The sequence below is a fragment of the Eulemur rufifrons genome, chromosome 27 (genome assembly GCF_041146395.1).
Source record: "Eulemur rufifrons isolate Redbay chromosome 27, OSU_ERuf_1, whole genome shotgun sequence".
Classification (NCBI taxonomy): domain Eukaryota; kingdom Metazoa; phylum Chordata; class Mammalia; order Primates; family Lemuridae; genus Eulemur; species Eulemur rufifrons.
Window position 1 is genome coordinate 33825520 of NC_091009.1, and position 17914 is coordinate 33843433.

The 17914-nt window shown below is 36.1% G+C and overlaps 1 protein-coding gene across 3 annotated transcripts in view; it reads left to right on the forward strand.

Moving 5' to 3' along the window:
- Positions 1-17914, forward strand: part of DENND1B (DENN domain containing 1B) — a 174200-nt gene that overhangs the window by 33547 nt on the left and 122739 nt on the right. For all 3 annotated transcript variants that reach the window (XM_069459325.1, XM_069459324.1, XM_069459326.1), the window contains exon 3: positions 12363-12406. In XM_069459325.1, coding sequence (XP_069315426.1) covers positions 12363-12406 — 44 coding nt within the window. The remainder of the gene's footprint in view (positions 1-12362; positions 12407-17914) is intronic.

Consider the following 17914-nt stretch of genomic DNA (forward strand, 5'->3'; position numbering starts at 1 on the left):
GATGTTCCAGCTTTTCAACAAGAGAGAAAAGAGTTAAGCTCTCTTGTGAGAGATTTAGTTGGACGTTGGGAAGAATTTTTATTTATTTTTTAAAAATTTTCATTTTTTATTGATTTGTGGGATACATGTGCAGATTTGTTACATGGCCATGTTGCATAGTGGTGAAGTCTGGTTTTTTTATGTCACTTCACCCAGTGAGTGTACTTAGTACCCATTAGGTAATTTCTCATCTCCCACCTCCCACCCTCCATCCTCCTGCCCCTCTGAGTCTCCAGTGTCTGTTCTACTGGGAAGAACTTTTTAAGGCTGGTCAAGTGAGGCCACGGGAGTGGAGAAGGAACAAAGGAATCTGTAACTGGTTGTGATCAATTAGTTGTAAACACCACTGCACTCGGACCATCCTACTGGGAAGAACTTTGAACCATGAGGTTTGTTGGACACTGCAGGAGGGAAGCTGGGAGGTTCGTGGGTAAATGGATACACCCAGTTTGGTGTAATGTGAAGGAGCCGGACACGAGGGAACAAGGCCTCTCGTGACCCTCTAGCCTGTAATCTCCAGTACGTGGTTATTTTCATAGGTAAACTTGAGTCACAAATAATCCCTGTGAAATTGTGTTTGCTCTTGCCGTCTATGTATTGTAGAAGTAGTAATTCAGTCCAGTTGGCCTCAAAACCAGATCACTGTTTTCTATTCAAAATACCTAGCAAGGTCTTTCTAATATAATTCCCAATAACTTGATAATTACATGTTTTAAGAAAAATGGGTGAAAATTACTCTAGGATTGAATAATTGGTAAGCATGTTCAGACTAATAGCTTTCTATCCCTTCAAGGAAATGATTCTTTTTGCCAATATCAGTGTTACATTTACCAATCATAATATTGACCTCAAAGGTTAATGATATAAACTCATTAGTTAAGGAAGATGGTATCAGGGAAGATTTTAGAAATAAAAAATGCTTAATTAGTAACAGAATGAAATATTTGTTCACATCTCTACTTCTTTCATAGTATAGCAAGAGAGACCTGAAATATAATACCTGGGTTATGCTTGTTTTGCATATCATTATACTTTGTCATTAACAAGTTTCTTAATTTTATTGTAGACATTTTAAAAGTGTTACCCGCAAGTCCATAGGCGCCTGTAACTTGAGGGTAGAGATGACACATTGAAATTCAGACTCAGTTGTTGCAGCTTGATGACCTTTATCTGAGCGCCTTCTGGGTCTTAGTCCAGTTTGGGGTGTTCACTTTCGTTGCTATGTCCGTGGTCCCCCAGGGGCATCTCACAGGTGCTGAGGAATCGCTGGTCTCCCTCAGTTGCTGTGCCTCATGCCTGTCCTCTCGAGGTCTCCCTGCAGTCGTCTCTGTCTGACTGACGCAGTCGTCTCTCCAGACCTTGCTTGGTGCTCCACCAGGATGATGCTGGTGACACTGGTTGGTGGGGGGGACACGTGCCATCACCTCCGAGCACTGTTGGAAGTGCACCCTGTGTCACTGCTGCTGCTCTTGTCACCTGGGCTGCCATTCATGATGGTGTTGCCTGCCCTTTGTACTTTTAGCGCCACTTGATCCTTCACAGCCTGGACTGTGAGTCCAGTCCCTGCGGAGTAGGGAGGCGGCTTCTCATGGTCTGTGTTGAAGTTCTGCAGACCTAGAGCTCATTTAGTCATTCTATGAAACACTTTCCACAGTGCCCACGTGCTGACAAGGTCCCTGAGTTAGATCAGGTTCATAAACACCTGCTGTAATCCACTGGGAGAGTTTCCCTCTGACTCGTAGGCCTCTGTTGCTCTTGGGATGAATTCTGTCTCAGGAGGGTGGATCATCTTATAAATCTTATATTATCTGCTGTCTTCCCTGCTATTTCACCACAAATTGTCAATATATGTCTGAATTCCAGTCCTACTATCTATAAGGTGAAAGTTCTTGTCCCAGGAGGTTCATTGAAAATATTATTTGAATTGTTCAGTAGCCTCATACCTGGGCTCATTATTTTGTCACTTTTCAGTTTATGCTCAACACAGAAGCCACAGTGATCCTGTTGAAATATGTGAGACCATGTTACCTCTCTGCTCAAACTGTTCTGTGGCTTCCTTTCCCAGAGTTAGAGACAAGTTCTTCTTTATGACTCTAAAGGTCCTTTATGTTCTCCCTGTTTCCTCTTATCTTTCTGGCTTCATCTAGTCTCCTTTTTTCATTTAATACTGTATTTTGTACATTTTTTCATAGGAGCAATTGTAATTTTTTTCAAGACTGTAGTCCTTTTCAGGGCTGTATAGTATTTCATAGAATAATTATATAACCATTTTCGTATTGATGGACATTTAAGGTTATTTCTAAAACTTTGTCAATTGCAAACAGTGCTTTAATAAACATTGTTGTATATATTGGTTTGCATACATGAGATATATGATTTCTTGCATTTTACACTTTCCTTAGGGAGAATTATCCTTTTTTCCTGCTGTTACAATCTTTAGACACTTCTTTAGTGAGGGTCTGTTCTTGGTACATGTTTTAGTTTTTGTCTTTCTGAAAATATCTTTATTTTGCCTACATTTCTGTTTGCACGTTTTTAAAATGACAAGCATACTTTCTTAAAGGTTTTGAATATATTATTCCACTGTCTTCTGGCTTCCATTGCTGCTATTGAGAAGTCTGCTGTCAGTGTAATAATGTATATATTTTTCTAGTTATCTCTTTTCTCTGTAGGATACTTTTAAAGTTATCGACATCATTTTGTGCTTGGCAATTTCGTTATCAGGTCTCTAGTGTCTTTCTTGAGCTCTAGCTTGGGTTTGTTGTGCTTTCTAAATCTGAAGCTTATATTGTTTGCCAGTTTTGGAAAAATCAGTCTTTATTGCTTCTAATATTATTTTCTTCCCTCCCCCATGATACACACTCCATTCTCTTTGGTCTGATCTTTTAGAACTCTAAATAGATTTGTGTTATTATTTTGGTCTCCATTTTTCTTAACCTCCTTTATGTTTCTCATTGTTTTTATCCTTGTGCCTCATTCTGTTTGCTATCTTTTGTGTCTGATTTATGTCACTATTTCTATTCTCAATTTTATAAGATTTGGTGTTTATTCTATCCGTTGAGCTTTTAATTTCAAAAATTATATTTTTTGAAGTTCCTGTTTTCAAAATGTGTCTTTAAAAAATGTCTTATTGTTTGTTCATGCTTGGTATCCTTATTTTCTTTTTTAAACATTTTAAAATTTTTATTATATATGTTGTTTCAGATAACTTTACTATCAAAAGCCTTTGAGGCAGGAGCAAAACAAAATTAATATTTTAATTCTGTAGTTTCTGATGGGTTATAATCACAGATGTTTAGATTTTCTATAGTAATTTTGAATTGCAAATTTATGTTTGGCCAAGACCTGGGTTGAGTATTTCTTCTTCCAGAGGACATTTGTATTTGGCCCTGTCCTGTGCCTGATATGAGATCTCTCTGGGATTACAAAATCAATTCCTAGGCTTTGTAGATAAAAAGATAAATAAGATAAGTAGTTATTGCATTTACAGTAAATCTCTTAGTGAATTTATTTGTTGAGTCCTAAGTATATTCTACATTTAATTTGATCCTAACTTGGATGTATTCTGAAAGAAATGACACATGGCTTAATTTGGTTCTTTAATATTTTCTTTTATTGTATTTTCACTTTAAAGTTAATTTTAAAATATTTTTAGTAGTTATTAATGTACCTTACACATATTTTCATCGAAGTAAACTTTGAGTCATTTTAATAGTTGGTATGATTCTACTCATAAATTTTAGCTTATTTCCAAATTATTGAAACTGTGTGTTATATTTAGGAGTGCCAGGAGTCTGTTGCATTTCAAACTGTCCTTATGTCAAACAGGAAAAGCGTTCACTAAGTTTGCATTTCTACACAGAATTATTTTTTGGTTTAATATGAAAATTAAATGTTATGAATAAAATGAAACTGCTTTATGAGAGGTTCAGTTACTTTTACATTTCTGAAGTTTCACGCTAAGGCTGTGTTTCTTTAAAATGTTTTAGTTCAAAGAGTTAAATATAAGGAGTATTGTGAATAAAAATACATGTCTTTTTATTTAATCACATAGTTGTAGGAAGAATTATTAAAAAACACTGTCTCATGCTAAATTAAAACATGGCCTCTTGTCTTCTTTCCTCTTTAAGGGAATCATAATAAAAGCTGTTGCTTTAGGATATGATGCACATCTTAGCTGACTAAAAGGTATATCAGGTTTTGTATGACAGATCATCTTTCTGCAAGCAACCTATTAACTTCTTTTTCCCCTGTGTTCTTATAAAAACTTTGTGTTGGCTTTTAATGATTGATACCTGAAAAACGTCAAAACATTGATTCTCAGTTGTAAGTTCCTTGTCATAGATTAATCAAAATTGAACATCTGTGGAACAGCATTTCTTTCCCTTTTTTGTTGTTGATTTTTTTTTTTAACTCTCACTAAGGGCCCTTGGGACAGATGGCCCCTCACTGTTGATGGTTCGATTACCATGATCACCCACAGCTTCAGAGGAGTGCGAAGAAAAGAAATTGCTTTCTTTGTCAAGGTGTTTTCAATTCAATTCTCACCCATTAGCCCTGTTTGGTTAAGTTTGGAATTACTCTATCAGGTGATTGATGAGAGTTTTCATTTTATTATAATAGGTCTTATTTAAAAGGAATGGAAGTAGTAAAATGATATATCTAACATGCTATAGATTATATAAGGTTCTTTGAAGTTTCATTTTCATTACCTTAGTTAGAATTTGCTAATCTATGAGCAAAAAGAGCTTCCTTATTTTGAGTTGTGATGCTAATTTTAGGTTATTCTAGGGAGAAACATTTAGAACGACTACAATTATCCATTAAGTTGTTTCTATGGTTTGCATTTCAAAAGCACCAAAATTATTTTACAGTAGTAGAAGTAGTTTGATTTTCCAGATGACTCTTTAGAATGAAGATAATCACAATGGGATCATTACATTAGATTTTATTTCTGCCACTGCTTATGTACATTTTTAGGATGATGAAGAAATGGACAAATTTCCAAATTTGCTTGCTTTTAAACGTGTACATTATGTAAAGCAACAAATAGAAGTGTGATCTGTTTTTGCAACTGGTTATAAAATAAAAGATCTTGAAATAATGTTTTCATTTCTATAAGGTTTTTGTGCATGTAAGTCAAACTTAACATGATTATATGAAGAATTATTTTAATTCCAGATCGAGAGGATATTGATTTGAGTACTATTAATATTCTTTTCAAGTTTTCTTCATATACAGATTTCCAAGTATTGCTCAGAGGAAGTCTGTAAGGTTTAGGCCATTGTTTTACAAAAAAAAAAAATTAAATATTTGTTTTGCTGAAAATATCTTCTTGTAGATAATTAAGTGTGAATGTAAACTACTGTCCAGTGAATGACCATTAAAGTCAAAGATAACCAACCAGAGCAAACTGCGTTTATTTGTGTGATGCTGTACGTGTAGCAGCATGTTTCAGATAGGATGTCGTGCTAGAAGCTGGGATACCTGGATTCCAGTCTTGACTTCAATAGTTACTAGCTCCAGAAATGCAGGATAAAATATAACTTTCCTAAGTCCGAGCGGTAAAAAGTACCTTTAAGGTCCTTTCTCATTCAGAAAATTCTAAGATTCTATCCATACATAATGAACCTTTTTGTGAAAATACAAAATAATTAAACAAAAGCCTTAAATTTTTTTACATTCACAGATATACTTACTGTGCATTTACCCTTCTGTTGTTCAAATTGGAACTTAATTGCTTAAATTCTACAGAGCAAAGCATTGTAAGAAAGCACAGCAAAAAATATTTCCTCACGTATCTGACATGGACAGGTACAGAAGGATGTCTGTTTTGTTTAGATATGGACTGTCAATGTGTCTGTGGCATATATAGATGAAATGAATAGACAGTATATCTTTATGTAGACACAACTAAAGTTCTCCATCAATTATATAGGTCCAGTGTCATAAAACACTGAATTTTGAAATAAAATTATTTTCCTTGGAATATGGAAGTAGAATTATCCTATTAGTAGACTTATTAGCACAGCAAGGGTTTTAAAAACATTTTGGTAGTGTTTTTCTTTCTAAAAATATTTTCTGCTGTAATTGCTCTGGTTCGTGGTGGTTCTTGGCCCTGTGAAGATCTACCTATTGTCAAATAAAATATGTAATAAAGTGAATTTTTAATTGTTTATTGCCATATTAGAAAGAATATTTACAATCAGGAAATATTCCTTAACGTGACACATTAATGGCAATCGTTGCGAGAGATACATGATCTATGCTGTTAGCTAAGTGTGGTGCTTAGACCAGTAGTATCAGTATCACCTGGGAACATGTTAGAAATGCATTTTCTCAGACCAACCTCAGAAGTTCTGTGAGTAGGACTCAACAATGTGGATGTGTAGACATATCTGTTGCAAGCTAAAGTTTGAGAACTGCTGAACTAAACCTTTAAAAAGATACTGAAATTCTATATTATCATCTATATATTAGCTTTAAAATAATTTGTACACACATCTGGTTATGTTTTATCAAGATCATTTGTAGTCTGAATTTAAGATTTTTCAGCAGTGAATTTGTTTTTATTTTCACTGCTGATTGTAGTCTTAACATTTGTAATGTGCAATCTGTAATACTGTGGATTTTTTTTTTTGTTGGATCAGTAAAGCTTTTTATTACTGCTTTGTCAGAATGAGTGATATTTTTCCATCAATGCTGTAAGTCTATGTTTTGCTGGGGTATGTGCCAAGGAAAAATGGCATGGTGTTGGTTCTCTGGCTCTCTGGCTTCGCCAAGGTCATTTGTGGCCCTAAATGATTGAGTGAGATACTTCCTGAAATCCTTTTTTGCAATCAGGCTGAATATAAAATTATAATGATTAATGGGTTTGAAAACTATTTTGGCATATGTAATAAAAATTATAATTTTAACTGTAGTTATTAAACTCGATGCTTTTCAGTCTTTTTCATATAATAGCACATGTAGAAAATGATAGTTACACAGTATACTTGGATAAGCAGCTGAGGCACTGTTCTTTTAAGATCAACTTAGAGAAGAGGGTGGAGAAGGAAATTGATTCCCTATTTTTCAATACTCGCATCTGATCACAGACGGAAAGCATTGTATTTTTCATAGGTAGAAGACCAGAACTTAAGCTGCCTAATTTCATAATTCTACTTAGGCTTCCATTTATTTATTTCATCTTATTTCTCAATCCTGCAGTCTTCATATATATGTAGTACATCTTCAATTGAAAATATGCTGTTTTTATATGTGTTTGCATGTTTGGTATAACATATAGTATTAATAGATTTTATGGGAAAAAATTACTTGATTAGCTTTAGATAAGTAATTCATATCTATAACTATTCTATTCAAATTCTCTTTCCATCACACATGACTGATGGAAACCTTAACCCTGACTGAATCCACCAGTTATATTTTCTGTCTAGGCCATTGGATGATGAGGAGGAGGAGGAAATCCCACTTGGTTGCCGTTAAATGCCAGGTTGGACCTGCACCTAAATAGCTTACTCCTCATTGCCTGAGACAGCTGTTCACACCTCCTTTTGAAACCTCCAACAACCTCTCTTAGCAGAGAGCTTTGCTTCAGAGAGCTTCCTACTAAACAAAAAAATTAGCAACTTTTACACAAAACTCCTATTTTTGTACCACAACAGATTTACGGCTTTCTCTTCTCTTTTTCCTGTAACAATGGCCCACGTCCTCCAGCTTCTGTCTAAGGCTCGTCTCACCGTCTTGACCAGGGTTCCAGCCCTGGCTGTGTTCTCGGGGATCTTGGGCTCTTTCTGTCACTGGTGCTCTGCTGGCTCATTACTTCCTGTCAGCCTTTAAGCATGTGCAAGTCTGTGCCCGTCTAACATTAAAAAACAACAACAAATCTGTCGAGCTTAACCTTTCTACCTACCTTTACTTTCTTCTGCGTTTTATAGCCTTTCTTAAATAAATTGCCTCCATACACAGTCTCTCTTTCCTGACACTCTTTCATGATCTTAAATCTGCATCCTTCTTCCTGCCTTTAATTGAAGCCCATCTGACTGTGGCTTTATGTTTTTAAATATAGTTGCAGTTCTTCAGTCGTCAGTTTTCAATGTTTGCAGCATTTTTTGAGGATTTCTTTTAGATGCACTCTCTTCCCTTGACTTCATGGCAACACACGCTCCAGCTGCATTCTCCGTACCTTTCTGGTGGTTCTTCCTCACCTGGTTTATGCCATGTCTGCTTCGGTGGCTTTCCTTGCCAATCCGGCTTCATCTCTTGACGTTGTCTCCCTCCCAGTCTACCTTCCAGATACATTAGATTTTTTCATTTTCTAGAATGTGTTCTGTTTTCTTCTAACCTCCAAGACTTCACGCATACTGGTCCTCCACTCGGTAACATTTTCCCTTGCCCGCTATATAGCACAATCATCGTTTTCTTGTCTAACCTAAGTGTCAGTTTACCTGTCCTTTCCTTCTGAAGTGTTGTAGTGATTCTCTGAATTAGGTTAGGTTTCGTTATCATGTGCTCCTGCAGCATCCTGGGCAGCTAGTATCATAAAATGCATTAAATTTCACTGCATTATATGCTTTTGATGCTCCTCTTTCCTATGAGTGAGTGGTAAGGACTCTGCTTGGTTCACCATTATATCCCTATAGGTGAAAGAACAAAAATCACACATTTTCTTTAATGATTTCTGCTCATTTATGTTCAGAAGACCTCATTCCTTCATTAGTCATGTTTTTTGACATTATTAAGCCAGTGACTTTTCAAGTGGAGTTGAAATGTTTCTACCTGATAACCTTGCTTAAGACAGTGCTTTGAAGAACAACTAGATTTCTTTTCATGGGTGTTGTAGGTCATTGCAGGGCAGGGACTTTTCCTGTTTCTTTAGTACTATGTAGATTTTTCAATGAAATAAATTGAACTTAAGTTAAATATGCCACAAAAATGTATGAATTATTGGAAATTATTTAAAGTAAGTGTTTTCTACATCTCAATTAAGAAAGCTCCAGGCTCTGACATTAGCTAACTATATGGCTAAGACAAACTCCTCATTGTTTTGACTTTAATTTCTTCATACTAAAGTTCTGATTCTACAATGTAGGTAAATCAAATACAGAAAGCTATAATCATGCAAAACACTAATAGTATACATTTCTACCTTTTCAAAAGTAGTCTCTGAATTGCAATTTTACAAATGTTTAATTTAAAAGATACTGTATATTTAATTCATCATTCAATTCTACAGAATTAAGTAAATACTCACTTATGAAAATTTAGAAACTTCTTCCTGGGTAATTTTGTAGTGAAGTAGAATCACACTAGTATTCTAAGTAATTTTAATTTTTGTTTTTAATTAAGGGCCAGAAAATGTGAAATATCTGATTGGGAAAGAAAATAAAATACTGCTGAATTTATCTTACTTTACATTTTAAGAAAGCCTTAATGGATTTGAAATCTTTGTAATGGTGGCACACAAGTCATACTTTAAATATTCACCTTCCAAATTTGCTGATTTAATAAAAATTTGTATATTTTTTTTTTACTACAGTGTAACATTTCTTATTAAAATAAGAAATTATATTTATGTCAAAATGAAGTTACATATTGTTACTTTTATCATTACTTGGTTTCTAGATTGCTGGCAGCAAAGTTTTTTTAAAAATTCAGACGTGGAGTCTCTTTAGAATTCCTGGTGGACGTTGGCAAGCAGGAAACCCAGTGTGCGTTGGTCGTCACTGACTGCCATGATCCCCACCAGTGGTTCTCATCCTTTCACCCATAAAATCAGCATAAAATGGACCTAACATTGCCAGATCAGATCGAGTATCTGGAAAGTAATCCTCAGGGAACAGAAAATTCAGTCTTTGTGCATAAAGTTGTCGAATCGGATTATTTTTTTCAGAGCTCTTTTGTGTCTTCCTTTGCAGTACTTCTGAAAAGTTGCCACAAAGATGTGTCAGATGTGCTCTAAATCTAATCACAGAGGCAGGAACCAAGTTAATCCATCTCAAAATATGGATGCACATGATTATAATAAAGTTTTGAGTGCTAAAGGATAAAATTCATTTAATGAAAAGAAAAAGGATATTTTCCAGTTTGTGATGAAACTAGTAGATGCTATTTTCATGTACTTACTTGTTTTCCCTCTGTGGAAAAGCAGAGTATACAGAAAAAACTGGTGGAGTAAGAGATGAGGAAAAGCGAGACAGGAAAACATTTAGGTAAATGCTGCAAACAATACAGGGCAGACGGTAAGGGCTGCATAGCAACATGTAAGAAACTTGTCACAAACATTTTCTCAAAGGAAAACTACAAAGTTGAGGTTGTTTAGAAGGGATGTTTGAAATATTCACAGTGAAAGCTCTTAATTCCATTGTTTATGAGAACATTATGCGACATTTCTGCATGATGATTTGTTTACATGGCTATTTGTTGTTGTATTAATTTATCAAGGTAATAACTTTTGTTTCATATTTGATGGAGATTCCATCATATACTTTTGTTTTATGAGATTAAGATCTTAGCTACCATTTTTGTAAAATTACCACATATGTATATTTTTTCCAACTGGGAACATAGTTATCCACGGGACATTAATGTTTGAGTATTTTAAGGTGATGAATAATGCATTTCACATTTATTTTAGCAATGGAAACATTTTGTTTTACATGAGGACATAATCATTTAATATTACCTTTATAAATTTGTAATACATTATTTTCATATGAGATGTTTTAAATGATTTATTTATATTAACTTTTATGGAAACTTTTTACTCCTTAATAAGTAAAAAGTTTAATTATAGAAAGCATGCTTTTTTTTCTTTTTAAGTTAAAATATTTGAAAAATATTCTGTTAAATAAAAACACAAGAGGAACTAGCTCATGCTAAAAATGTTGCTAGACATTTATCGAGGCTTGGAATTAAAACTTTTGAAATTATACATCCTTAAATTATATTTCTTAAAAAGCAATCTGGAGCAGTAGAAATAAGCTGTAGATTTCTGTTGATTGAGTACCTGGAGTGATGGATCTTTGCCCACCAGGGCCTTTTACTTGGAGTGGAGTTCGAACCCTGTCATATAGGTCGTATTTGTTGTTCATATTTTATCTTGGGCTTTCAAAGGTTTTTGTCAGAAGTAATTTATTATTAAACACTATCCTTTTAGAGATATTTTAAGTATTCAAAAGTTTTTGACAAAATTAAAAAAGTATATGACCAAAATATTTATTAGTGATTATTACAACTAAAACTTCACTTTATTATGCTACACAGAAGGGAAATATTTTGAGAAATAAAGAAAACAAAAAGCTGATGTGAATATTTGTAAAGCAATATTGATTTATATAAATTACCAAATTACTAGATATATGAGAAAAATTTCTCTGAAATGTCCTGCAAATATCAACTGTATTTTAAATAGGCTGCCTTGTACCTGCTTGCCAACTCACCTATTACTGCAAAGTCTAGGATTCTTAAAGCCAATATGAAGCAAACATTATTACAATTTTTATAAATTTTTATTGGGGATTTTAAATGGAAATTTAAGCTGTATATTTTAGTCTGGTCCCTGAGGGCTATAATGTATTTGATTACATGTTTACCGCATTTAAAATTTTCTTTTCAAATTAAAACCAATATTTTTGTAAGCATAGTTAAAATTGAAAATTCAAAGTTCAGAATCTTTAAGACATGTAAATAAAAAAGTGAGTTGCTAAAAGAAATACAGTAATTTTTTTTTTTTTTTTTTTTTTTTTGAGACAGAGTCTTGCTTTGTTGCTCAGGCTAGAGTGAGTGCCGTGGCGTCAGCCTAGCTCACAGCAACCTCAAACTCTTGGGCTTAAGAGATCCTCCTGTCTCAGCCTCCCGAGTAGCTGGGACTACAGGCATGTGCCACAATGCCCGGCTAATTTTTTCTATATATATTTTAGTTGGCCAGATAATTTCTTTCTATTTTTAGTAGAGACGGGGTCTCACTCTTGCTCAGGCTGGTCTCGAACTCCTGACCTTGAGCGATCCACCCGCCTCGGCCTCCCAGAGTGCTAGTATTACAGGTGTGAGCCACCGCGCCTGGCCCAGTAATGGTTTTTGATGACCTAAGTTATTAATTTCATTTGTTCTATTTCAAAGGTCATTAAAACCCTTAAAAGATCAACATATTTAACTTGATCAAGGAAAAGAAGTGAACCTCATCAACTGTAAATGTTTCAAGAGAAATTTAAAAATTATAATTAAAGTAGCTTTGACAATTTTAAGAGTATTTAACCAGGACTGTTGCTTTAAATGTGTTCTTTTGCCTCTGTTTAATGATGTGTGTCAATTATTTACAGATCCTGTGGTTTTGTGGAAATTCCCAGAGGACTTTGGAGACCAGGTTGGAACCACATAATTTTTTTAAAAAAATTTAAAATTGGAGTATTAGAATTACTACTCTTGCTGATGCTGCAGCTGGTACTACTACTACACACGAGTAGCTATATTTTTTCTTGATCAACTGTGAGAAAAAAAGGGCGTATGTGCAGAATATAAAGAAGAATCTTAAAATTACCAAGTAGATGGGTGATGAAGAAGCCCTTTTATTGAAACTTTATAGGGACTGGATGTTTAAAATTTCAACATATTTTTACATTCTTTTAATTTATCTATGGAATATATATTTGAAAACATTAAAAATTTCCCCATTAAAAAAACTTGACAATACAAAATCCTTGTTGAATACACTCTTATTATTTTTGTTTACTTAGAAGTAAGTGTAACAGCTGTAAATAAAAGATCAGTTCTGTTTGTCGTAGTAATAGCTGAAATCATATACATATAGAATTTGAATTGTCAATATTTTCTTATTTTTATCTATAGCTTTACTTTCTTAAAAGATATGGTATAGGAGACTGCTAGATAAATTAGGTGGCTCTTGCAGTGTTCAACTGAGAGGTAAGATGGATCTGAAGGAGTTGGTTACGTTAGGAATGGAGAAGAAGATAAGTATAAGGAAGAAAAAAGAGATTGCATGAAAAAGTTTATTTTGTGGGGGCAGAGCAGAGCAGAGTAATGAGAGGATAATGAGTTTGATTTTTGTCACTTCAGGAAATGTTGAATAATCCATGTGAATGGTAAGAGGGGGCTTTAGGAATTTGAGAAAAATAGAGTGTGTTTGCCATCTAAGAAAATACCAGGCTATGCATATTCAAATTTGAGGAATGCCACAGAGGTAAGAATAACCTTTCATGTTGCAGGCAAAGGCATTAATCAGTAAAGCCAGGAAGCAAGCCCAACAGAATCAAATGAACTTAAGCAATTTTCATAGCTTCTTTTCAGAGTCAGATATTATTAAACAAGACAAAAATCACATTGTGTTTTATTGTGTGCTCATGTTTGAGAACAAACTGACACTTTGAGACAGATCTCAGGTCTGCAAGGTCAAAACCAATTTCATCATCACCATCATATTTATGTTATTTGTGTTAACATCCAATGAATTCATGATTGCCATTATCGAGTGAATCCACACCTCTTTAAAAAACTTACCAGGTTTAATTTCTCATATAATAAATTTTAATAGTTATACATAAACATTGGCTCTTCAGGGTCCTTAATAATTCAGAGGTTAAAAAAAAGTAAAAAAGAAAGCAAATTCCAAGAACTGCTGCTTTAGGGCAAACTATTCTTTTTCTTTGAAAGCCAAAAACACATCCTTAGTTGTGTTTCTCTGCCACAGTTGCCCCTAGTGTAGTCTTTTTTTCTCTTCTAGCAAAAATGGCAACATTTTCATTTTTTTCTTTTTGTTCAACAGATACTGTAGATCCCCTAAGGCTGGCCCTTCCACTGTGGGCTGCACCTCTTTACTTTGGTGTGATGGACCCAAGGTTTCGCCCCTGACGATTCTAACGAGGTGCGAGTTGTTACAGGCACTTCCTAGGGTCCCTCCACTACTCTGCTTCCAGCTGGGCAGGGACCCGAAAGAGGCCGACTGCTGTATGCTGGTGGTGCCTCACCCCCTCATGTGACGCGTTGCTGTGCTCTTTTCTTTCACTCGTGGTTATAGTACCACACTTACCTGGGGATGCTAGGAAGGGTCTCTCATAAACTATTTCTTGGGGGATTAACTTAAACCTGCTTCCACAGGGCTGCCCTTATCCCGAGGAGGGCAAGCAGCACTATCTTACCACACTGCAGATGGGCGTCCTGTATCAATTCCAGGATGCATGCAATTTCTATTCCAGGTGTAGGGCTCTGTTTGCTTGCTGGGTTACCTCTGCTACAAAGGAGGGTCTGTTATCACTCTGGCAAGATGTCCAGGGCTCCGTGGAGTGTGCTCCTGGGTCCTGCTGACAGTGGGTGTCTGCTGACGTCCTCGCTGTAGGAGGAGGAGCTGCTGAGCTGTCTCTGTAGCTGTCTGTCCTCGGCCTCCATCACCAGCATGTTGCTCTCCATCTGCCTGGGCTCTCTCCCTGGGCTGGTGCTGCCCATCACCCCAGTGTCATCCGAGGGCTGTTCCTGTCCGTGTGCAGGAGCTGGGCGAAGGCCCTGTCACTCCTGGTAGGAGCGCATCTCAGAGTGGGATCCTCCAGAAGGATTCTGGTGACCTTAGATGCTCCTTTCTTTCCTCTGGGTAGGACATGCCTCTATCCAGCCTGAAAGGTCGCTACCAATACAAGCCCAGGCACCTGAGTGAAACTGCCAGGCACTGAAAGGGTGGATCCCCACGTGTTGGGCTCCCCGTGTAGTGGGTCACTTTTCTGTCCTGGGACCGCCCCAAGCACAGAAACAGTTAGTTGTAAACAGTTAGTTCCAAATCCATCAAGACATCACGTTCCCAATGTGTATATTCACGTCTGTACCTTACAAGAAGCCAAACCAAAGCTTTGGGTAGGAGACCCAATCTTGTCAGTCATATGGTTTTTGCTCTCAGAAAAGTATCCCCTGCTATGAGTGACATAATAGCCCCTTTATGGGATTTGCTGGAGAAGTTAGGGTCTGTGGGAAGCGCTGGGGTCGGCATTCAGCAGATGGAAGGGCGTGGTCAGACTTCCTTCACACACTATCGCTGTCTTTTCTTAGGTCTTGTTTCTTTTTTTTGTGGCATTTCTGTTTTTACTTCTATTTTCCATTTTGCTTCTTATTTTGTGTGGTCTAGTTTACTTTTTTTTGTTTTCTTTTTGCTTTTTAAATTTTTATAAAAATTTTCTAGTTTTAGTAGTATTTTTTATTTCAGAATATTATGGAGGGTATAGGTGTTTTGGTTACATGGATTGCTTCTATACTGCTTGAGTCAAAGTTATAAGTGTGCCCATCACCCAGATAGTGTGCATTGTATCCATTAGGTGTGATTTCACCCATCCTCTCTGTGCCTCTCCCACCTGTGTGATTTCTATTTGGTTGTACTTCCACCTGTGCACATGAGTGCTCATTGGTTAGTTCCGATTTAATAGTGAGTACATGTGGTGTTTGTTTTCCATTCTCATGATACTTCATTTAGGAGAATGGTCTCCAGTTCCATGTAGATTGTTGCAAGAGGTAATAATTCATTTTTCTTTTATGACTGAGCAGTACTCCATGGTATGCATCTACCACATTTTATTAATCTACTCGTGTATTGATGGGCACTTGGGTTGGTTCCACATCCTTGCAATTGTGAACTGTGCTGCAACAAACATTCTAGTGCAAGTGTCTTCTTGATAAAATGACTGTTTTTCCTTTGTGTAAACACCCAGTTGTGGGATTGCTGGATCAAATGGTAGTTCTCCTTTTAGTTCTCTGAGGAATCTCCATACTGTTTTCCATAGAAGTCGCACAAGTTTGCAGTCCCACCAACAGTATAGAAGTCCTCCTTTCTCTACACATCCATGCCAGCATCTATTGTTTTGGGACTTTTTGGTAAAAGCCATTCTCACTGGGGTTAGGTGATATCTCATTGTGGTTTTGATTTGCATTTCTCTGATGATTAGTGACACTGAGCATTTTTTCATATGTTTATTGGCCATTAGTCTGTCTTCTTTTGAAAAGCTTCTGTTCATGTCTTTTGTGCTCCCCACCCCTTTTTTTTTTTTGTTTTGAGAGACAGTCTCACTCTGTCACCCAGGGTGCCCTGGTGCCAACCTAGCTCACAGCAACCTCAAACTCCCTGGCTCAAGCGATCCTCCTGCCTCAGCCTCCCGAGTAGCTGGGACTACAGGCATGTGCCACCATGCCCGGCTAATTTTTTCTATATATTTTTAGTTGTCCAGCTATTTTTTTTCTGTTTTTAGTAGAGACGGGAGTCTCGCTCTTGCTCAGGCTGGTCTCAAACTCCTGAGCTCAAGCAATCCTCCTGCCTCGGCCTCCCAGAGTGCTAGGATTACAGGCGTGAGCCATTGCAGCACCCAGTCTTTGCCCACTTTTTAATGAGGTTGTTTGCTTTTTTTCTTTCTGATTTGCTTGAGTTATTTGTAGATTCTGCTTATTAGCCCTTTATCAGATGTGTAGCATGCGTATATTTTCTCCTGTTCTGTAGGTTGTCTGTTTACTCTGTTGATTGTTTCCTCGGCTGTGCAGAAGCCTTTTAACTTAATCAAGTCCCATTTATTTATTTTTTTGTTGTTGGTGTGATTGCCCTTGCGGTCTTCTTCATAAATTCTTTGCGTAGGCCAATATCTAGAGTAGTTTTTCCAGCATTTTCTTCTAGAATTCTTATGGTTTCATGTCTTAGGTTGAAGTTTGTTATCTTTCTTGAATCAATTTCTGTGAGTGCGGAGTGATACGGATCCTGTTCTTAAATCTCAGTTTGAAAATTAATTCTTCTTTGAAGGTTTTCCTGAGCCTCCAAGGCAACTCCTCTGTACTTCCATAGCCTCTTATAGACACCTCTGCATTCTGTTGTTATGGTCCCTTTTTTTTCTTTTTTGCTGTGTGAATGTTTCTTGAAGGAAAAGAGACAAAATCTTCTCATTTTTCAGTCTCCACGTCTAGTAGAGTGGCTGGCACGTTGTAAGATATGAATAAATGTTTTTCGAGTAGCTAATTGAATGAGTGATAGGTCAGAGGAAGTTGAATTAAACTCATGATGGGTTATCTTAATTTTCTTGGAAAAATAGGAGGAAAGGTAATGTACTAAGAGGGATGGATTTAAGATTGGTGGGCCACCTTAGATTTAGAAAGATTTAAAACTGGTGTTAGACACATACAATTAGGGATTCATCAAAGCATGAATGGAAAGAAGTGGCTTAGCAGAGGAGCTGGGCCTCGTGAAGGTTTAGTGGGTCCCTAACTAACTGTTCATGACAAGTCCCTGACTTGAGTGTTCTTCTCCCACCCCTCATTTCTGTATAAGGGGAAAAAAAATTAATATATATCAGCAACGTAGTATGTGTTCATGCTGGGTGATAAAACGGCATTTAGAAATGCTTTAGAAAAGTGCATATGTCACATGATTATTTTTAATGCCAACAGTAATAAAAATTCTATTAAGCAAATCTTGGTAGAAATTATCTGGAAACAGCTTGAACTGCAATTCTAAGAGTGAATAGTGGTAAAAAATTATGAATCATACTGTAATAGCTCAGCATTTTTAATTTCACCCATCAGCTGTATCTTTATAGGCCTTTTATAACTGCAGGCAGCCATTTAGTTAGCTCATACTGAATCCAAAATGCTCTCAGCACTGTTTACAATTTTCTTTTTATGTTCTGCAGTGTCTAATGGTTGGTCTGCATGGTTTAGAAAGAGTGCCTTTTTTTAAATTAAAAAAATGTTTACACATTCATATTTTTAAAAAATATTTTTTTCTTTATTTAAAAGGGATTTGATGAGAATTATTAAAGTTTTTCATGATTGGAAATTGAAGTACATTGATACCTGGGCATCTTATAATTTTGCTTCTTGCATCAGTCATGTAGAAGATATACAT